The sequence below is a fragment of the Eutrema salsugineum genome, unplaced genomic scaffold (assembly GCF_000478725.1).
Source record: "Eutrema salsugineum unplaced genomic scaffold, Eutsalg1_0 scaffold_6, whole genome shotgun sequence".
Lineage (NCBI taxonomy): Eukaryota > Viridiplantae > Streptophyta > Magnoliopsida > Brassicales > Brassicaceae > Eutrema > Eutrema salsugineum.
The window spans coordinates 5,516,951-5,539,633 of record NW_006256547.1 but is presented as its reverse complement, the minus strand read 5'-3'; the positions used below and the strand labels follow the sequence as shown (position 1 = coordinate 5,539,633).

Genomic DNA, 22,683 nt, shown 5'->3' with positions numbered 1-22,683 from the left:
TGGGCTTAACAATACGTCGCACTCGCACACACCCAAAAAAAAAAACAATTATAAAAAGCAGAAATTTATTAGAAGAAATTGTCCCACATCGACAAAAACTGTGAAAGAAGAATCTGAGATCTCATTATAAATAGGGTTTATTTTCCTCAATATCGATAATTACGAGCAAGCCTTATAACAAAGCCCAGTTAGTATCTATTAACTTTTTTTATGGATAAGATCCAGCAAGTTTAACATACAAAACGCTTCAACCGGCAATTAGCCGGTTTCGTCGAAAAGTTTTAACTTAAACAGTTCAACCGGCAAATTAGTGGGTGATTAATCGGTTTAAAATCGGGCCTCTGATTTGTTTTAACTGATTCGGTTTTCGCCCTAAAACCTCTGTCGATTTTGCCACTCAAAATAGTTCTTAGTAAGGAGCTGCCATTGGAGGACCTCCCCGAAAGTACTTTGCCACAAATAAAAAGTAAAGTACATCAAATTTAGTGGATAAAAAGTTCTAATTTTTTTAGTGGAAAAAAAACTTCTAATGCGTTATCAATTTTTTTCATTTCGTACTCAGCTCAGTGTAAAATGTCGTCGGCTAAGTGGCGAGCTCTCCAGCATCGCCATCGTTACACTTACAGTGCTATCGTCTTCCCCAGTTCATTCACGGTTTCTTTGAGCCAATCTAGTTTGTCACAGTGTTGTCCCAAGTTTTACTCCGACATTGCAGAACTGGTTTCTCTGAATTCAATCTACGCTCAAGTTAATCATGCCAAGAAAGTTGTTGCGTCGTTCGGAGAGATACTCGCGAAGACCCATGAGAATGAAGGCGAGAGAGAGGCAGTTTTTGTGCGGGAAGCTATTAGGTTTTACTTGGAGGTTCTGTTCATGGAGAATTCGTTGCCTCTACATAAGACTCTTGTTTCAGCCTTGGCTAAAACCCGTAAGTTTCATTCGGTGATTAGTTCATGTTTCCGAGAGCTTTGTGATGGATATGGCGATTTGGAAGATGGTGGGAAGCGGTTCTGCGTGTCTAGAGTTGCTTTGTCGGTGATGGGTATGCCCAAATTGGGATATTTGGTTGATATAATTGAAGATTGCGCGATTTTGGTGGGTCGTGATGTTGTTTCTGGGTTGAATGGTATTATCTTAGAAACTGAAGCTTGTGCTAGGCCTCCTCCTACTGTTATGGAGCAATGCCAAGAGGCTTTGTCTTGTTCGTATTACTTGTTTCAGCGGTTTCCTTCGAAGTTTAAGGGTTTGGTTGGAGAAGATGCAAGTTTTATGGAGAGTATTTTTGCTGTTCAAATAAGCATTTTGAAGTCAGCGGCGTTTTCTAGGGACTGTTGTGTGGCTGCTGGTGTGAGTTTGTGTGCTGCTCTACAGGTCTGTCTCAATGATGAAGAGCTTGGATTGTTTATAGCTCAAGGTATATTTTGCTGGAGTAATGTCGGTAGATTTACTGATATTGTTGGTAAAATTCCATTTGCTGGGGACATTTGGTTAGAGATCTGCAGTTTTTCAGCTTTGAGTAGACTCTGCTTGATCCGAGGCATTCTTACAGCGGTTTCTAGGGGGGTTCTTGTTTCTTCTTTTGCTCGGTTGAGTAACTCTGATTGCGATCACAAAACTATTCTATATGATGGGATTTTGCCTGAGCTTTGTGATTTATGTGAGAACCCAATTGACAGCCATTTAAATTTTCACGCACTAACTGTGATGCAAATCTGCTTGCAACAGATCAAGACGTCTACATTAAATGATTTATCAGAAGATTATGATCCAATGCCAGACAGCAAGGTAACTCGGGTGCTCAAAATTATATGGAATAATTTGGAGGACCCTTTGAGCCAGACAGTCAAACAAGTTCATATCATGTTTGACCTTTTACTAGACATTCAAACCACAATTCACCAAACATATGATAAAGTGGAAGTAAGAGAATCTTTGGTGAAGATTGTCGAATATCTTCTTCGTTTAGGATCACGCTGTAAGGGAAGGTATGTTCCATTAGCATCCTTGACAAGGCGGTTAGGTGCAAAGACTTTGTTGGATATGAGCCCTAACTTATTGTTTGAGATGGCAAATGCATATATTGATGATGATGTCTGCTGTGCTGTCACCTCATTCATAAAATGTTTCCTTGAAATGTTGCGTGATGAATGTTGGGGGAGCGAAGGTGTTGAGCAGGGTTTTGCGTGTTATCGACAGCATTGCTTGCCTCCTTTTCTTTACGGGCTTGCTTCTGGCATATCGAAACTTAGGTCCAATCTAAATACTTATGCAGTACAAGTTTTGCTAGAACTGGATGTAGACAGTATATTTCCTTTGCTTGCTTTAATATCAATTCAGCCGAATGGGGAAGAGACCAACTTAAACTGTGCTGAGTTGAGTAACATGGGTATGGAATTGACTGTTGAACAGAAAGTGGCTGTTTTGGTGTCATTGTTGAAAGTTTGTCGCACATTAGCATTCCTTGAAGGGGATATTGAACAAAAAGAAAGTGATGATGCATTTGCACTTGTCCAAATTAAGGGAATTGAGTTGAAAGTTCCTATTGAGTGGCTAAAAATGGCCTTAACCCATGTTGATGAGTCTGTTCGTGTGGATGCTGCAGAGACACTCTTCTTAAACCCTAAGACTGCAAGTCTTCCATCCCCACTAGAGCTCTATCTCATGAAGGAGGCTGTTCCCTTGAACATGAGGTCATCTTCTACAGGATTTCAAATGAAATGGACCAGTTTGTTTAGGAAATTTTTTTCTCGAGTTCGTACGTCGCTGGAAAAGCAGTTGAAGCTAGGAACTTGGCAACCACTTCTAGCCAGTGGAAACAATGAGACGTGTTCAAATAATAAAGGCGATGAAAATGCAGTCCTACGAGCAGAGAATCTGTTCAAGTTTATGAGGTGGCTGAGTTCCTTTTTGTGTTTATCTTGCTACCCTTCTGCTCCTTATAGGAGAAAAATAATGGCAACGGAACTAATACAGATCATGATTGAAGTCTGGCCTATCATGCCTTCTAAGAACCCCACTTCGCGTCAAGGCCATCTTTACCCATATTGTGATATTGTCACTTCTCATGAATCAACGTTATTGCTGGTTGGGTCGATTGTTGATAGTTGGGACAGACTTAGGGAAAATGCTTTCCGTATTCTGCTTCATTTTCCAACTCCATTTACTGGTGTTTCAAGTGAATACATGGTCCAGAACATTATTCCGTGGGCCAAACAACTAGTCTGCAGTCCACGGGTAAGAGAGAGTGATGCAGGTGCTTTGACTCTAAGGCTTATCTTTAGAAAGTACGTACTGGACCTTGGATGGATAGTTAAGGTTTCCACCAATGTTGTTTGTTGTCAAAGGGAGTGTGAAAGCATGAATGTTTTTCATCTAAACTCTAAACCGATGTATCCTGTGATTGAGTATATCAAATCACTAATTCATTGGCTTGATGCATCTGTGAAGGAGGGAGAGCGTGATCTCTCTAAAGCATGCAAAAACAGTTTTGTTCATGGCGTTTTACTGGCTTTGCGTTATACTTTTGAGGAATTGGACTGGAACTCTAACGCAGTGTTATCAAGTATATCAGAAATGAGAAAGGAACTGGAAAAGCTTCTTAAACTGGTGACACGAATAACTACATTAGCACTTTGGGTGGTTTCTGCAGATGCTTTGTATTTGCCTGAGGATATGGATGACATAATAGAAGACGATGATTTCTTTTCAGACGTTCAAGGTGATGCTGCTGCTGCTGTTCTCTCAGAAGAACACAAGAATAAATATCCAAAACCTGTGCAAGAAACAATACAATCTGAACAGATAGTTATGGTTGGTTGCTGGCTCGCTATGAAGGAGGTACTGATTCTTTCAATAATAATTATCTTTATTTTAAACATTAGTTTTTGTGTTTTCGTTTTTCTCTATGCTTCTCTCGACTAGTTGCTCGTTTTATCTTGGAACGTAGAACAACCTATAATTCATTAAAGTTACATTCTAAGACAATTTTTTTTTTCAGGTGAGTCTTCTTTTGGGGACCATCATAAGAAATATTCCATTACCTACCAGCAGCCTTACACCTTTAGAAAATGGTAATCTGGCTTCTGCACTTCCTGATGATTCAGTGATAAGAAATTCTGAATCATTACTTGACCTGAAGCAACTTGAAAAAATTGGAGACCACTTCTTGGAAGTACTTTTGAAAATGAAGCATAATGGTGCCATAGATAAGACAAGAGCTGGGTTTTCAGCTTTGTGTCACCGTTTACTATGTTCTAACGATCCAAGGTATGATTTTAAGCTTCTTGCGGTTCCATGTAACTTGTATTTCTATCCACTTATATATTGTGTTTGTTTTCTCTTTTTGTAGACTTTGTAAGTTGGTAGAATCCTGGATGGAGCAACTTATGGAAAGAACTGTGGCCAAAGGACAAACAGTGGACGATCTGTTAAGAAGAAGTGCAGGAATTCCCGCTGCATTCATTGCTCTTTTTCTCTCTGAACCAGAAGGTTCACCAAAGAAGCTTCTCCCACAGGCACTTAGATGGTTAATAGGTCTTGCTGAGAAGCCTCTCATGGATCCCATGGAACAGAAAGGTTTTAAAAGTATGGATGTGGAGGTCAATTCTTCTGATATGCATCCAAGTGAAAAAATTTCAAAGATCCGTGATGAAGGTGTTGTTCCAACGGTGCATGCATTCAATGTTCTCAAAGCTGCCTTCAACGACACAAACTTGGGCACTGACACTTCTGGGTTTTCTGCGGTGGCTATGATTGTTTCAATAAGATCCTTCTCATCACCATATTGGGAGGTCAGAAACAGTGCCACACTTGCATACACGGCCTTGCTCCGTCGAATGATTGGATTCCTTAATGTTCAAAAACGTGGATCTTCTCGGCGTGCCTTGACTGGACTTGAATTTTTTCACAGGTATGTCTATAAGATCAGCCCCTGAAAAAACCTTCTCAGACTACTGTGCATTATTTCAATCTAGTTGTTAATGTTGTGTTGGTTTTCTTGAAGGTACCCTTTGTTGCACCCTTTCATACACAATGAACTAAAGGCAGCAACTGATTTGCTTGACATATCTGGTCCATCAGATTCAAACCTCGCAAATCTTGTCCATCCGAGTTTATGGCCCATTCTCATTCTTTTATCGAGGCTTAAGCCTTCACCCATTGCAAGTGAAACTGGAGATGACCTGGACCCATTCGTTTTCATGCCTTTTATTATGAAATGCTCCACTCAAAGCAATCTCCGTGTTCGTGTTTTGGCATCCCGTGCTTTAGTAGGTCTTGTTTCCAATGAGAAACTCCAAAGTGTTCTTCTTCGCATTGCCTCAACTTTACCTTCTAATAGGACCCGAGGTGGATCCTTCAATTATCTTCACGGAATTATGTTGCAACTTGGTAATCTTCTAGAGATAAACTGTAGAGACCTTTCTGATGAGTCTAAGAAGGGACAGATTATGAAGCAATTGATCGACGCTCTTGCAAAATGCACATGGATGGCTTCTCCACTGTTGTGTTCTTGCCCGATCCTCAGTACATCATTCTTGAGAGTGCTTGATCATATGCGAGATATTGAATGGACATGCTCTGAAAGCAAAAATTTAAGGAACATTTACAAATTGCATTTGGATCTATCTACAAATTGCTTGGATGCAGACGCTTCTTTTGGCTTCCCCTATTATGACCCTACAATCGCTGAGCTTAGAGAACAAGCAGCTGTATCTTATTTTGGATGTGTATTTCAGCCATTTGATGAAGCAACCAAAGTTTTTCAGATTACTGAGAAAGCAAATTTGCGACAGCAGAAAGTTCCTGAAGCATTAGATTTTTCGGACCTTAAGGAAAGGCTCCTTCGTTGTATTTCTGATCAATCATATGAAGTTCGTCTTGCAACACTGAAGTGGTTGTTGCAGTTTCTAAAATCAGAAGATTCAAGTTTCTCAGAGACAAGCAGTATTTGGAACTGGGCGAAAAATGGTCTCCAGGTGATGTTATTGGAGCTCTTGGACAAGGAGAAAAACCATAAATGTGAGAACTACATTCTAAGGATTTTCTGCCAGTGGAATCTTCTTATGTTCCAAAAATCATCCAATGGGGAACCTCTCGAAAGCATTTATGTTGGTTCGTTGAATTATGATTCGGTGTTTCATCTATGGGGCAAGCTGACTTCTTTATATGAGAGCACAAGACGTGCTAAAACCCGAGGTACACTCATGTGTTGCCTAGCAATTTGTGTGAAGCATCTCACGGGTTTGTTCTCCCACAAAAACGAATCTGAAAAAGAAGAAGGACCAGGGTGGGGTTGTGTAATTGATTGTGTCTCCTACTTTGTTAACTTGATCAAACAGAAAAGTTCATCATCCGAGCAAGTGAATGTTCGTTATGCATCTGCAGAAGCTATTATAGCATCTGGTATACTGGAACAAGCACAACTCATCGGTCCTCTTGTCTCAAATCACCAAACCTCTGAAGCTACACCAAGCAAATTTCAAAACGCTTGTAATGTATTCGCGTACCAAATTCTGGAGATGTGGTTTACTTGCATCAAACTTTTGGAAGACGAGGATGATCTCATCAGGTCAAAACTCGCCACAGATGTACAGAAGTGTTTTTTCTCCACTGCCATGGAAGCTCCTACTCAAGTAGAGAAAGTGTTGGAGCTGAGCTTCAACCATTTATCTTCCGTCTTTGGGCACTGGGATGAGTATTTGCAATATCTCTCGAAATTGGTCTTCAATACCGCAGATTACACATCCCCACCAAAGGGAAGTAGTGATTTAGTGAGACGGGTTTTCGACAAGGAAATCGATAATCACCATGAAGAAAAGCTTCTGATCTTGCAGTTTTGCTGCTGTCATCTACAGAAACTAGCAAACAGAGACTTGTCCCGAGCACAACTACTCGAGTGGAGGTGTAGATTCCACAATCAGCTGCTTTCTTTCTCTAGAGACCATGTCGGAAAACAAAGAGAGAGCTGGGTAGGTGGTGTTGGGAACCACAAGGATGTGTTTTTGCCACTCTATGGTAATCTCCTCGGTCTTTACGTCTTCTCCGACTCTGTTTTCAGATTGTCGACCGATGGTAATGACAAGAAATCTCTACTCGCTGATATGGTTGAACTCGGAGAGTCCTTGAAACCGTTTCTAAGGAACCCTCTGGTGTCTAACATGTTCCGAGTAGTTGTCAAGTTACATGAGAAGTCGATGGATGATTCGTTAGTGGATTTATCTACTGTTCTTGTTGGAGAGATTTGGGAGGGTTTTGATCCATATTTTCTTCTTAGATGAAGTTTTAGTTGGGGTTATTGGATAATGTATTTTAATGGATTTGGATTATCCAATGTTATTGGTTATATGATTTTAAAGGTCATTTTTAAATCTAGCTAGTGTTATATTGGTTTTGTGATTTTAATTTTTTTTAAAAAAATCACGTGTTATTTAATCATAGGGGGATTTGCATCAATATTATTTTTGGAATAACAAATTAAGTGAATACTATTGAAAATCAGTTAATTAAGTGCGTAGCACAAGTCAACAGCAAAAAATATGTGGAAATGACATTACACTCCTTACTCCCTAAATCTAGACATTGCTTTTTCTGACCGAGGTTGGGACCACATCAACTTACCAAAACACAAACGTTATCTGCTTTTTGGAACAATAACAAGGTAAACTTTATTGTTACTTTACCAAATTTCAAACGTTGTTGCCGTCTAGTATTACGTGTATGAATATGTTAATTTCAAGAGGACTCTAGTGGATCAGATAAATAGCCACGAACACAACACCCATGAACCAAACATTCAAGTTTCTGATTTTTAGCGTTATGTTTCGTATTTTCTCAAAAAATTATACACAGTGCCCTTTTGCTCAAATCATTTAAAATCTGAGATAACTCTATGGAATAATTGACTTTTTTCATAAAAAAAATATTTGGTCAAAGTATACAGTTATGTAGTAGACGAATATTTTCATAAAAAAATTGTATCCGCTCAGATGAACGTCTTCTCATTCTGAAATTCTTAAATTATGAGATATTATAGACGATATTTTCTATGGTTGCACTACAACAAATTGGCAGGAATCACGAGTAAATGATTACTAAAGACGGTGTAAATAGTTAACTACATTAAAAAAGATTTGAAAATCCTAGATCTACAAAATCAAGAAACCCAGATGTTGAAAAATAGCGAACAAGGCCACAATACTGAAGAAAAACAAGAGCAATAAACATAACAAAAGTAGTAGAAAAAATCAAAAGAAAACTAGATATCAAATGACACAAATACCTGACGAAAAAATCGGCAAGTGTTATGGAAAGTGATGAACCGGAGAAAATGAGGGATGGTAAAGCCTCACCGTAGAAAATGAGAGGAGCAATAAGATGGACGGACGAGACCTCGTCGTAGAAACAGAGGGTAGAAAATTATGTAGATGTCTGTAAATGAATTTGAGTTTTCGATAGTTGAGTTTGAGTTTTGAAATGCTATTTCTGGGTAGGTTCTGAAAGAAAAAGAATCAATTCAAAAAAACGAAAGAGAGATAATGTGCTCAACTAAAACTTTCAGAGCAAAAGTTATGGTGGTGTTGAAAATAGAATTGTAAGAATCTATAAAAGTTTTATTGGTGTGGCTTAAAAGAGCTGGTGTGGTTTAAGTTTGATGAGGAGATTTGATGTCTTTGCTCACGATTAAAAAAATGGGTTTTAATCGACCTAAATAAGACTCTGCAGAATGCTATTCCACCTAATTTCCCTTAATCATACGAATTTATTTATGGATTAAATTTTAGAGAAAATTTTAGTGGGTTTGAATGAATTTTCATGTTAAAAATCTCTAGATTTGCTCAGATTTACAAAAACATGGATTATTCTAAATCAATTAAAATATAAATAATGCCTTCTGATGGTATATCATCATCAACATGTTTTGAAACTCAAACGCTTGAATATTGCGTTTGGAATCCAAACGGTTTATTACAATTGCTTATACATTTTCTTTTTTGGTAAATAGTAATTATTATTTACCAGGTTATTATGCATTCGAAACAAAATAGTACGGAATTGGAAAGTATTTCGAAATTGTGATTTTACACAACTCGCTTCTCCATTGGTTGGATTACTCTGCGGAGGAAAGGTAGAAAAGTTGGATTACCAGATTTGCCCTTTTCCCTTAGGCGATACAATTGACCTTTTGTGCACGAAACGGAGGGTGATAATGTCATTTCACACACAGACCTTGGTACTCTATCTACTGCTATATCCACGTCACGGCTATAAATGTAGCAACAATCGCAGCATTTTCCCTCTCCGTTTTCTCTCTTCTTTTCCTCTCCCTGTCACCGGAACAATATCAGTTCGTCAGAATGCTCTTCCCTTGCTTTTCTCCGATCGGAATCTCTTGAGAAAATCTAGCATTTACTCCATTTTTTTCACTTGATTTGGTATCTCCATTTCTGGATTCCGCGAGGAATTTTGCGTTTCTTCGTTTGGAGATTTCGTAAGAGAGAGGAAGCTAGGGTTCGGATATGGAACTGGTGCGATATCCTCAAACTTCGAGCTTGTTTGATGTTTTCTTCTCCTCATTTTGCTTGAGCGAAGATGATTGAGCTCTGCTTTTAACTCTCTGTGAAAAATTTCTCCATGATCAAAGCTTTAAGTATTCGTCATAGAACCTCTTCTTCTGTGGTTTCCCCGTGGAGCTTTCTCTTTAGAAATTTTAATCTTTCTATTTCTTGATTCCTCTCATTTGCAGGCATCTCTAAATTTCGATTTCACCGAGATCTTTGACTCCTGGCCGAAAATCCACCCAAATCTTTATTCCGCCGGAAAAGTATCTCCGGTTAGTTATTTCGATGCAGAAGACTCAGAGGACTATGCCGTCGTAGATTCCATCTTGAAAGACAACAAATCTGAGTTTGTTTTCCACGCAAAACGACTCTTCGTCGGAGATGACTTGGAGTCCGAGAGAAGCCAGGCTTTGAAGCTTCTCAACGCTTGCTGCGCTTACGATTCTCTCAACTGCGCTTCCTCCGTCATCAACGGCGATATCGGTTGGGTTCCGTACATCAACGATGTGGCTGCCGATACGGGCCACTCGCCGTTGCATACGGCGGCTGAGGCTAACTCGCCACGGTGTGTGGAGATGCTGCTTAAACGACGCGCTCGTACGGATATCAGAAGCAAGGACGAACGAGCTTTGCTCCCTCTGGAGCTATCTCTCTGTAACATCAGGTAGAGTCTAGCATTGATTAATTTTCGCACCTTTTTTCTTGCTCAGGTTGGTAATTTAGGGAATAAAGCTTTATCGCCTCTGTATCACAAACCTTGAATTTGTGTAACTCTTTCTTAATCTGGAAAATCTGGAAACTTCTTTCTTTACTTATTCGTCTTACCTACTAATGACACCGCATATGGTCACTTCTATGGTAATTCGTATCATTTGTCTTCATACCTATAAATGTTATTATTGAGTATGTTTCCATTTTTGGCAGCCTTGATGTGACGTGGAATCCCAGTGGTGACTCGATTGGAGACTTGATCCTTCTGCTTGGTGACAAGGTCAAACACTAGTTCCCTTCACTCGTTATTTGGTTGCTTGGAGAAACTATGTTTGGTTATGAAATGTAAGGGAACTATTTAAGATAGCTGCAGAAAGAAATCAAGTGACTTTTGCAGGCTTGGTATGAAAATTTGAACCTTTGTTATACATAGGACTTGACGGTAGTGAAACTACTTGCTGAAAAGACAAAGGAAATGCACGTCGTGGCACATGCATATGCCAAGGCTGGTGAAATTGTTCCTTTGACTGCATTGCTGATAGTAGCAACTGATAAGATCAGAGAGGCAACTGTAGCATTACGGGATGATGATTCAGTGTCAAAGCCGAAAGCAACGATCTATGAGTCTGTTATTCACGAAGCACTGCGCAGTGACAGCTCGCAAAGAATGCTTTTGCTTCGGGAGATTGGGCTCCTTCAGCTCTTTGGTGCTGCAGTTTTTAGTGAATCTGTAAATAAGCAATCCTCACTGCTCATCTCCATTGTACAGGTGAGACTTGCTTACTTCTTTAGCATTATTATGTGAATCACACATGCGAATTATTGAGGGCTGTGATGTAATCTTCCACCATTAATTCTGTAGGCAGGAGATGAAGCTGTTCTTGAACTGCTTATAAACACGAACGTCGATGTTAACGAAACAGATGCAGAAGGGAATACTGTTCTTCAGTGCAGCCTGAAGGGATCATCTGTGCCACATAAGCAGCAAACCAAGTATCAGTACTCTCCCTATTACCTGAAGTCATATATAATAACGTTGCACAATTATTACTTCCCAACTTGAGAATAGTACATTTACGTGTCCAGAATCATGAACCTACTTATTGTACACGGTGCCCGAGTTGCCCAAAAGAACAAGTTGGGGTTATCTGCAGTCCACTTTGCTGCTTCAAATGGCAATTTATCTGCACTTGAGGTATAGTTTCCTTGTCTTTCTTGTTTGCGTTTCTCATCTTAAGCTGAAACGAGATTATGACAACTCCGATGAATTTGAGCCTCCAGATTCTACTAGCGGCCAACCCTGAGTTGGTTCACGCCAAGACAGTAATCAAAGAGACACCACTATTCTTCGCAGTGAAGAATAACCATCTTGAGTGTGTTGAGCTGCTTCTTCAATGTGGAGCAAGTACAGAAATTCAAAATCTACGGTGAGGCAATAGTCGAACTATATGTTTGACCAAACTCATCCCAATTGATCCATCTTATGATCACCTTAATCTGATGGTGCATGTTTTATATATCTTGTGCAGAAAACAGAGACCAATAGAGCTGACACAGTCACAAGATATTAGATTCCTCCTTAACCCAACAAATATCAGTTGCTGTAAGTATTTGTTCTTATACATGGACAAAAGCATAAAGGAAAACGACCTACAAGCATTGTGCTTTTCTTCTCACATAAACAACCATGAAATGCAGTTAGCAAAGAAACAGAACTTGCGCAGTCGCGTAGTGCAACGCCAGCAAAAGGAGATGATGAAGAAACCAGTTTCATCGGCAATCCTGTGCCACCATGGCTCAAAAAGTTCGTAAACTGGCTTCCTCGGTACCTCCGAGATGTATCACACAGCTGGAGAGAAAACGGATATCCCCTCTCATCACTTAAAGCCGATTTCCGCGCTATTTTTGGCATGGAACTCGCTCACTCCTCTCTCGGTTTCCCCAAGCTCATCGACTTCATCAAATCTTTTCCGAAACTCTGTCATGTTCAATCCGTCCTGGTAGGTAAATCTGGACCTGCAACCCACTGGGTGATGTTACCCTCCAAGTGTTCTCAGCTCCAAGGAAGACCTCCAAAGCCGCTCATCATAAAAAAAAATGACTCTCTCTCTCCCAAACCGGAAGCCTCATCAAATCCAGCTCTCACATACATGCAACAAGCACATGACTCTAAAACGTTGAAGCAAATTCTTAACGATGACGCTCTCTCTCCCAACAAACTGAAAGTCTCATCAACCCCAGATCGTATATGCAGTGGCAGCTTCAAACAACAAGCACATGACTCTAAAACCTTAGAGCCAGAGCCAGAACCCCAACCTTCCTTGGCTGCATCTTACAGCAACTACCATCTACTAAAACATCCGGTTCAAGAGACAGCTTCATACAACAAGCATATACAACCAGCACATGTCTCTAAAACCTTGAAGCCAGAACCTTCCTTGGATGCTTCTAACAGCTATCATCATCAACTAAAACACCCGGTACTGGAGACACTTGCAAGGATCAGAAACAGCTCGTCCGTTTTCTTTCTCCGGGAGTTTGACTTTTATCAAGTAAAGCAATCTCACTCTCTGCTCATTTTTTACTTTATTTTTTTAATATATCATTGTTTTTCACCTGGACGGCAAATATTTGCAGAGCTATGAGACGTGTTTGAAGCAAGGAATGTGTTTCTGGTGCAACAAGAGAATCCTTCTCTGGGCAAACTTCCCATGTCGACACAAACTCTGGTGCAGCTCTTGTAAACAAAAGATTACTCAATCTGCAGACGGCATAGAGGAACACCACAGGTGTGTGGTCTGTGACGCTAAAGTCGAAGGTTTCATCTTATCTGCACCGTTTGGGTTCGATCACCACAGGCTTGCAAGTGATCTCTATAACGATGCTGAATTAGCCACTTCGTGTCTCTCACATTAAAAAAAAAAAAAAAAAAACGCTTCTTTTGGACCAAGCTTGTTACTTTTAGTTCTACACTAATGAGTCAGTACTTCGTTGGAAATGCAGCGATCATCTGATATATTGTAATCGTCAAATTTCAACAAGTCAAGAAGGTTGGGTAGGTGAACGACGCCATTTTACAGATATTACTTCATTTTTCTGAACTTATTGACAAAGACCGGGACGACAATAAACCAATGAAAACAAACTGAGACAGCTCCAGAAAGTAAAATCAATCTGAACTGAGAGCAAAACTTAACTCAAAAATCATAAATAACTAAACTTCTTTTTTTAGCGCCGAAAATCTGAATCAAACTCATGTCTATCGATCCCAACAAGATATTCCTCCCCATCACTCTTATAATTGTATTGTAAGACTCCACAAAGATTTCTTCTAACTCTTTGGCACAGTCTTCTCCTTGGCCTTTTGAAGCTTCAAAACCTTCTTCACAATCTTCTGCTCTTCCACCAAGAAGGCCCTGACGATCCTGGAACAGAGAAAGGTGCAAAAAAATTTGAAATGCTCTAAGAAAGCCAATCTAAGAGATCTTTATATCTTAATCAGTTAAGCTTACCTCTCCCTAACAGCTACTCCAGATAGAGCACCACCATATGCACGGTTCACTGTCCTCCGGTTCCTTGACAACCTCGACCTTTTGTACTCGGTAGGTCTCAGATGCGGAATCTGCATAAACAAACATCCAAAGTAAGTCTACAAAACCATGCTAATGCTAATAATGCAAGGAGGCTCAGTGATGCTGTATAATATGAGAATCATCTTCTCAATAGACTAAGCACCCTTTAACTCATGATTAATCGATTAGAACCAGGGACCGGATCCAGGTTACAAACTCGTTGTATACCAGGTACTAGTAATAAGCTAGTTCTACTTCTACTTCTGGCTTGACCCGATTGCAAGCGAATGACATTTTGAACTTTTACCAACTTTTACAAACACAAGAGAAATCTCAATGATGCCTATCTTAAGTTCAAGCAAGAAACAAGGTTTTACGTGGTGACTCGTCTTATATCCATTCCGCCAATGATGGCTATCTTAAGTTCAGACTATCAAGTGAAGGCAAGAAATGGCTGAAATGGATATAAGGCGAGTCATCATGTAAAACCTTGTTTCTCTAGATCAATGGAGAAAATGTATGAAGCTATTCACTATAATTTTAAGCTCGGACAAACACTTTCACTCCTCCAACGAACAATTGTTAAACTTAACCCCTAAACTGTCTAGATTCTAGGTCTACGTTGTAATTCGAATTCAATGTCAAAATACGTTTTTCACAGATGGCCCCCAAAAAATGCGACAACATTGTTCACTACATGAACTCAACAACAAAATTCACAAACTTTTTTACTCACACGACAAGGGCATTGAAAGACATGAAACGATTTCGAAAATGATCAACTAAATTGAAAATGAATAGAAAAAGTAAGATTCAACTAAGAAAAAAAGCTTACCCCTTGGATTCTCTTGCCAGTGACGGGGCACTTGGGTCCACTAGCTCTCTTCTTCGTCGTCTGGTAAGTCAATTTCCCACCTTCAGAAACCCAGAATTCAACGAAAATCTAAGATACCCAGATTTTGATCAATCTTTCACGAATCACTACTGAAAAATCACACGTATTAGATCGCCAGTGCGTACCAGGAGTTTTGACGATGCGGTGTTGGTTGGACTTGGTGGCGTAAGAGTGGCGCGACCGGAAAACAAGACGTTGAACCATTTTTGCGAGCTCAGAGAAAACAATGGAGGAGCGGCGCGAGTTTTTGATGCCAGATTATATATGGGGAAGATCTATTGAGCCCTAGATCCAAGGGATGTGAGCTTTACAATTTGACGGCTCTGATCAATCGTTTTTTATTTTTTAATTTATTTGAATTTGCCATAATTGGTAAAATACTTGTGAAATAATAGCTTACCAATTATAGTTTAATTTTCATCTGTGTTTGCGTTTAAGTTATTGTGTGAGTTTGGGTTTGCGATTGCAAATTTACTTTATACAGAAAAAAATTGAAAAAAATGCTTCATAGTTAAAAAATGTAAATTAGTTTTTGAAATATTTCTTCACATCTAAACACCAATGCAAAAACTAATGATTGAAACAATTGAACGTTAAATCATTATTTAATCATAAATTAGTGTTTAAGTCGCTGTTTGGATAAAAGTTGTGGTTCATAAGATCATGTTCAACAACGTTTCATGACACAGTTTTTTAGATGTAATTGGTTTAAAAATAAAAGATATATTTTTTTAAAATCGAACTATTATTAATTTGCCAACGGCTAGTCTTACATGTAATTGGTTTAAAAATTGGCAAATTAGATGACAAATGAAGTTAGCTATGTATATTTGTTGAACTATTATTAATTTGCCAGCGGCTAGTCTTAGATGGTCGATTATCTGAGAAGTTGACTTCAATAGTTAGCTAATGGGTCCCATTTCAGGAAATTAGGCCCGTTATTCAATCAGGAGGCCCAAAATTCAATAACCTCATAACCAAACCGGTCAAATCCGGTTATCAATGCGGCTTGGTTAAGAAAATTATACCGATCCGCATGCACTGTCACTTGCTGATAATAAATATGGACTGAACTCTGCATTTGTTCTTATGTATCAACTGCATGTGCGCCTGCAGTGCTTTTATTTCTCTTCATTGACAATATAGTATTTTAGTTTTCTATTTTTTTGGCAAAAATTAATTAGTAACTTAATATATTTTATTTTTAATGCTTATGTTTTCTCTCTTTTTTTCTTTTATCTACAAATTAAAAATAGCTATTTACGCTGGAAAATGTGCTTGGCCCGTCCCTACATCACAAGCACCATCCATACATCACACATGCATTCCATGTTATTATAGTCGTCATTTAATAATAGCAAATCATATTTATGTCTTTATAAGGATATTACGCCTCTTTTATTCCACCTCCATACTTATTATGATTATCCTTATTCTTGAATGCGTTATGTGATACTTCATACTTGTAAATATTATAAAGTAAAAATACTAAATCTATAAAATAAAGTATATATCTTCCAATTTTGTGGCTGTCGAAATTTTGTATTACTTTAAAAGAAAGTTGGATTCGTAACTTATACTAAAATGATAATTCAAAGACGACGATGAAAAGAAAATTTCGGACTGAATTAACTTTTTCCACTCTAGAAAATAGATATTTTGACCCAAAAAATTTTGGTTAGATGTAACAAAAACCCTTTTCATGTTTCTTCGAAATTATGTCTTTGAGCTGAAAACGCAACTACGCCATTTCAATCCAAAATGATCGATTAACAGCATCGATAGCTCAAGTTTCTAATCTAACATAAACTTCCAACAAAATGAAATTTGACAATTGTACAAATTATCAATAAAAACCTACCTATATATAATAAATAAATAGGTATAGCACAACATTGACAAAAGAGAAGAAATTAAAGTAGTCCCGTGCATCTTCTTCTTCTTTTTCTTCCGGCCTCGTGAAAACCAAATTGGTATCATCTTTATAACTATTTGTATATATACAGTGTATATATATATATGCATACACATGTACGCTACACATGAATAGATATGGTTGTATGACTTGTGTCTATCAAATCCAAAAATCCTCATTATCTTATGCCAAATTCTCATACAAATATCTCTTAATTTCTTTTCAACACCTACGATAATGACGTATGTAACGTACAATTATTTTCATCTAACACTATGTTTACCAAAAATCCAGATGTGGTCCATCAACACTAATCGCGAACCATACCCGAATAAAAACATACCAAATCATGCATTGCTATATATATACTTTTGTATAAAGAGAGAGAGAGAAGTCCCTAACATCATGAATGACGTAGACCATCATGTAATTTGACAAAGCCAAAGACCCACTGGTTCAATCCGAAATAGCAATTTTTTCTTTTTAAAAAATAATATATTTCGTTTTCATGGAAAATCGAAACAGCAAATCATGACGCAGAGAAAATCTCGTTCGTCAAAAGACCCTTTCATCAATTTCTATTATTAACAAAGCCTATGCATTACACATAAATGCAATAGCCACTATTCAATTCTTAAAATTATCGTAGCAATAAATCCAATGTGAGAGAGGGAAATATCATATCGTATATCATTATCATGTTATCATGCATGTCCCTATTATTCTTAAATTTTGATGACATAACCTAATTACTAATATATTTTTTTATATTAGGGTTTTTAAGAGGAGCAAGCCCACATTGAATGCCACGCGGTTTTGTGTGGAGGGTAGAGACTTTTCCTTTTGCCACACAGCTGACTTTGGAGGCTTTACTCCACTTTTGTAGTTAATGCTTAAACATTTTTTATTTTTATTTTATTATTCTTTGAAATATTCAATTTTTTGAGACCCAAGAGTCCAAGACCAAGAGGGGTCAGCAATTTTCTCTTTCTCTTTTTTATATATATAGAAGAAGAAGTGGACATAGACCTTTGTCGCCAAGCTTAGCCATTAGATCCATCCAAAGTTAAGAGTAGTAATTAGTGAGCTTAAGGGTACTGTGACCCATCAACAACTAAAGTTGTTTCAATTTTCTTCTATTTTCTTGGCAAAGAGTTGTTGTAGTGGGCGATTAAAAAGAGAAAGCAAAAATAAGGAGTGATTATTAGTTGATTGATTAGTTAAGTGAGATCAAAATAATGGTGAGGCCTCCTTGTTGTGACAAAGGAGGAGTAAAGAAAGGGCCATGGACTCCTGAAGAAGATATCATTTTAGTTACTTACATCCAAGAACATGGTCCTGGTAATTGGAGAGCTGTTCCCACCAATACTGGTATGTGTCTAATCTTCATTCTCGCTCTATATTATATATATATATATATATATCATCTCTCAAGGTTTTAGTATATGTAGATATTAGGGTTATGTGGGTGAGAGATAGACAAGGAATCAAAATCAAAATAGATATGGATTGAATTTGGTTAATAAAAACACTGTGTTCTCCTAATGGGTTTGATTGTGGAATAGGCTTAATTAAAACCAAATTTTGAAATGAATGAGCTAAGGCCCTAGGACCAAGATCTAATGCATGAGACCTTTTATTTTTACTCATCGACTTTTGATTTATTTAATTTTTTGTCATTTGTTCTTGTAAATCACAGGGTTGCTTAGATGCAGCAAGAGTTGTAGGCTTAGATGGACAAACTATTTAAGGCCAGGAATCAAAAGAGGAAACTTCACAGAACATGAAGAAAAGATGATTGTCCATCTCCAAGCCCTCTTAGGCAATAGGTAGAATTCATTAATCACCCTTTAATCAAAAAATGATTAATTTCTCTAATTTTGTCGCTCACAACTTTTTATAATTAGAAGAAGATAATAATAACAGAGGATATTTAATATTTGTTGTAGATGGGCTGCAATTGCGTCCTATCTTCCACAAAGAACAGACAATGACATTAAGAACTATTGGAACACTCATTTGAAGAAGAAACTCAACAAAGCCAATCAAGATTCTCATCAAGAACTTGATCTATCAAGAGACCGTTCCTCGCTCTCTTCGTCTCCATCGTCCTCTTCTGCAAATTCCAACTCAAACATCTCCAGAGGCCAATGGGAAAGAAGGCTTCAAACAGATATTCACTTGGCGAAAAAGGCTCTATCTGAGGCTTTGTCTCCTGCCGTAGCACCGATCATCCCCTCGACATTCGCTACTACGACAACAACATCTTCTTCTGCTGAATCAAGACGTTCTACTTCCTCAGCTTGCGGGTTTCTTAGGACGCAAGAAACATCTGCCATTTATGCTTCGAGTACCGAGAATATAGCAAAATTGCTTAAAGGGTGGGTGAAGAACTCGCCAAAGACACACAACTCCGCGGATCAAATGGTGTCTCCAAATTCTGAGACAAAGGAAGTGATCAAGAGTAATGATGGGAAGGACTGTCCAGGGGCATTTCAGTCATTTTCGGGGTTTGAACACTTGAAAGATTGTGACTCATCATATCATCAGGCTGAAGTTTCACCTGATCATGAGACCAAACCAGACATAACCGGATGCAGTAACCAAAGTCAATGGTCATTGTTCGAGAAGTGGCTGTTTGAGGATTCCGGTGGACAGATTGGTGATATTTTATTGGATGAAAGCCCTAGTTTCTTCTGAAGAATTTGGCTAATCCGATGGTTCTAATTTTAATTAGGATCCTCATCTCTTTCTTTTTTATATAATTTATTTATATTTTTTTGGGAAGCTTTCCGAATTAACTCGCTTAGTTTACCATGAGCTAAATCATTAATAATTTTATTTATTTTCCCTCGTTAATTACAATTAGTGATGGGGTTGTTTTACAAATGGCCCTGTGAATTCTGAAGGGACCTAAAATATGTCCACCCAATGATTTTAATATTTGGTGTAAAATCCTGCATCTCTGTTTTCATTTTATCAAACTGTTATTATTGTTTGAATATATATTTTTTATCATTTTGAAGTACGTATGTGATCTTTGAGATGTTAACATAAATAGAATATAAACGCGGAGGAAAACAAATCAGACCTCAATTAGAATGACCATTGACCATTTATAAGCCATTTGTTAAATAGTTGCTATTATCGGGATTAATTAGTCTAATATTGTGTATATAAGGTGCCTTCTATGTGTGGTGGATAAAAAACTATTGTTATAGAGTGAAACAAAACGATTACAGTACTAAACAAATACTTACAACTTGCCCTTTTATTTTCCACTTATTAACTGATAACTCACTAAGAAAAACACTACATTTAATTTAGAGTGTCAAATGACGCCGCTCAATAAAAGAAGAACGTAGATTTAAAGACAGCATTACTATTGGTGTATTTGAAAGACCTACTAATAAAGAAAATAGTACTAGTAAAGAAAACTTACACGAAATAGTTATTGCATGAAATGAAATAAATGGGGCCGACAACGTTTTAAATATACTAATTATTAAGAAAAAACGGGATGGATTGGCACTATTAATATTGAAAGTGATGAAGAATTAAAGTTTGACTTTCTCTCTTGTGACCTTGTGAGTTGTTGTTACTTTTTTTTTGTGAATTGTTACTAACATCACATAGTAACTGAGTATAAAAAAGTCAATGTCACCTTTAATTTTAGCTTCTCCTTTGGTTTTAAGATAATGCGAGTTGTCTTTCGATGGTGAAAAAAAATAAGACGAGTAGAGAGTAGAAATTAACTATGTTAAAACGGAGATTATACTGAACTAGTGTTATTATTTATTGGATTATGGTTCAATCGGCCTCACCGATTATTTACGAATGAAGTTATGTGACACAAATTTATACACTCTATTTGTCCACCAATCTCGTCAGAGTAAATTTTTATTATGAATTTTTTAATCCAAACAAAAAATGAAAAACAAACAAAGCCGCAAAATAACAGCTTATTAGGAGCAGCTCCTTTGTTATAAAGCTACGTACGGCAAGACCGTATGTAATTTCTTGGCTTTTGATTAAATTCTCGTCAGCCGTTTTATTATTTCTCGATTAATTCAGTATAGATAATACATAGATATATCACATATGTCTGTTTACATCACAAGCTTTTCATCATATATATATATATATACATGATACATCGGTCATCACTTTTTGTTACAAGTTTTATTCCCAAAGAAACATATTTTTCTTGACAAACCCTTGGGGTCTGGTGTACATATATGAACATATAGTTTTAAGAATCGAGAGACTCATTAACATATGGTTTCAATGTGGTGTTTGATGAAAAGCTTGTGATGTGAAAAATTTACTTGCTCACTATTGTGCTACCATGTTTAGACGTTGAATGCTAGTCATCATCTTTCACTTACATATATATAAACTCACCAATACCTTATGACCAAAAAAAAAACTCACCAATACCCTATTCTTTAATTTATTCAAAGTCAAAACTACACATATATGCATATATATATATATATATATATATATATAGAGCCGTGCTTATATGTATAAAAAAAAGCATTTGCCTTACGCCACCAAATTTATTTCTAGTTTTAAGGGTTACATTTTTTATAACTTTATCAAAATATATAAAATACTTGATTTTATTTGTTATGTATAGTAGAAAGATATATATATATATATAGACAACTTGAAAAAATATGTTATGATATTTAAAATTACATTTTGTTTGATAAAAACTATAATTATATTAACAATATATCAACTATAAATAAAGTTTCAAAATAAACAAAATAAAAGAATAATAAATTTTATAATTTGCCTTAGGTCTCTCTAAGGCTAGGCACGGCACTGTATATATACATATATAATTGTTACGAAAAATAGCTCAAATCCGGTTCAATCTTTCGTATAGTTAACAAACACGTAAAAACTTTGGAACACTTGGTGTGTTGAGTTTCGAGGATTGTTTGACGTTTAATATAATATTTTGACCATCTAATTTTGATAGAAACCAAACAAGTATTTGGAAGACATATAAGAAAGTAGGGATATGTAATGTTGGGTCTGGAACGGTGTTTTACTGCTTAATATGATGTTACTATGTTAGACTATTCCTGCTAACAGAAAAGATGGGCCAGGTTTTCGTAAACAGAATTAAAGAGGATTTTTTGTTGAATTTTGTAGTTACTTTGAACAACACTATACACAACCTAAGATTTCGGAATTCTAAGTTTGAAATTGAAATTTTAAATTTTGGTATCCAAAGATTTTGTAGAGGACGGATAACGAGTCGTTTCAAAGATCTCCGATAAAGCTCTCATTCTCGTTCAAAATCAGTATTTATACTATCCAACCTAATTAAATTAGAATGTTTGGTTTGACAATCCGTAATGTATTAATTTTTTTTGTCAAGTAGTTTAGTTTAGACTTTAGAACTAGAAAACACATTTCTTTCAAACGGTTTTTAAACACTAGATGTACAAATAAATTTCTGAAAAGAAGATATTCTTTGGGATCATTAGATACAAGAAAATAACACAAGAAAGTGTCTGTGTGTGTGAATTGTGAACATGGCGAGCTTGGTTTTGGGCCCATGTAGGACTTAAAGCCCAATAGAAAAGAAAAAAAAAACGTTAAAAAGGAGCTGAAGAATCATGTGCGGTTCATGCATGAGGTCTGAAAGCCCAGCCGCTTACTTCTATTTATTGCAACCATGTTCCTCACATCTTATTTTGATTCAGACTATAAATATTTAATTGCATAGTGCCTAACTTAGACTAGAAGATAAGATGCTGAGTATCTGCCTATGGATATAGCTAAGTTCAGTATCTGCCTATGGTTCTAGCTAAGTTCAATATCTGCCTATGGTTAATTAAGTACATGGTACATCCCTTAAGATAGGTGACAACATATTATTTGCCAGCTTCATATGCTTGATAACATGTTATTTGCCAGCTTCATATGCTTGATAACATATTATTTGGTACCTTCATATGGTTGATAAAAGAGTTTAATTTTAGGTTTTAATATGCTATTTATTGGAGAAGC

General features: G+C 37.1%; 5 protein-coding genes across 5 annotated transcripts; 4 read left to right on the top strand and 1 right to left on the bottom strand.

Moving 5' to 3' along the window:
• The first annotated feature begins 239 nt into the window (after window positions 1–239).
• LOC18012967 (thyroid adenoma-associated protein homolog) lies at window positions 240–7,431 on the top strand. Its single transcript, XM_006395270.2, has 5 exons — window positions 240–466; window positions 563–3,837; window positions 3,998–4,266; window positions 4,349–4,909; window positions 5,003–7,431. Exons 2-5 carry the CDS (start codon window positions 574–576, stop codon window positions 7,275–7,277), a joined length of 6,369 nt encoding a protein of 2,122 aa, XP_006395332.1. The 5' UTR covers window positions 240–466; window positions 563–573; the 3' UTR covers window positions 7,278–7,431.
• A 2,084-nt stretch (window positions 7,432–9,515) lies between these two features.
• On the top strand, window positions 9,516–10,560 carry LOC112083383. The gene is made up of 3 exons (XM_024151089.1): window positions 9,516–9,524; window positions 9,743–10,221; window positions 10,482–10,560. Exons 1-3 carry the CDS (start codon window positions 9,516–9,518, stop codon window positions 10,558–10,560), a joined length of 567 nt encoding a protein of 188 aa, XP_024006857.1.
• A 375-nt stretch (window positions 10,561–10,935) lies between these two features.
• On the top strand, window positions 10,936–13,184 carry LOC18012966. The gene is made up of 6 exons (XM_024151088.1): window positions 10,936–11,037; window positions 11,131–11,261; window positions 11,355–11,463; window positions 11,550–11,695; window positions 11,971–12,820; window positions 12,906–13,184. Exons 1-6 carry the CDS (start codon window positions 10,936–10,938, stop codon window positions 13,182–13,184), a joined length of 1,617 nt encoding a protein of 538 aa, XP_024006856.1.
• A 273-nt stretch (window positions 13,185–13,457) lies between these two features.
• LOC18012550 (60S ribosomal protein L34-2) lies at window positions 13,458–15,012 on the bottom strand. The gene is made up of 4 exons (XM_006395267.2): window positions 14,861–15,012; window positions 14,676–14,755; window positions 13,781–13,890; window positions 13,458–13,693 (listed from the first exon to the last, which is right to left on the bottom strand). The coding sequence occupies exons 1-4, from the start codon at window positions 14,937–14,939 to the stop codon at window positions 13,600–13,602; spliced, it is 363 nt and encodes a 120-aa protein (XP_006395329.1). The 5' UTR covers window positions 14,940–15,012; the 3' UTR covers window positions 13,458–13,599.
• A 2,680-nt stretch (window positions 15,013–17,692) lies between these two features.
• LOC18012549 (transcription factor MYB30) lies at window positions 17,693–19,515 on the top strand. The gene is made up of 3 exons (XM_006395266.2): window positions 17,693–18,021; window positions 18,350–18,479; window positions 18,600–19,515. Exons 1-3 carry the CDS (start codon window positions 17,889–17,891, stop codon window positions 19,348–19,350), a joined length of 1,014 nt encoding a protein of 337 aa, XP_006395328.1. The 5' UTR covers window positions 17,693–17,888; the 3' UTR covers window positions 19,351–19,515.
• Window positions 19,516–22,683: the final 3,168 nt, after the last annotated feature.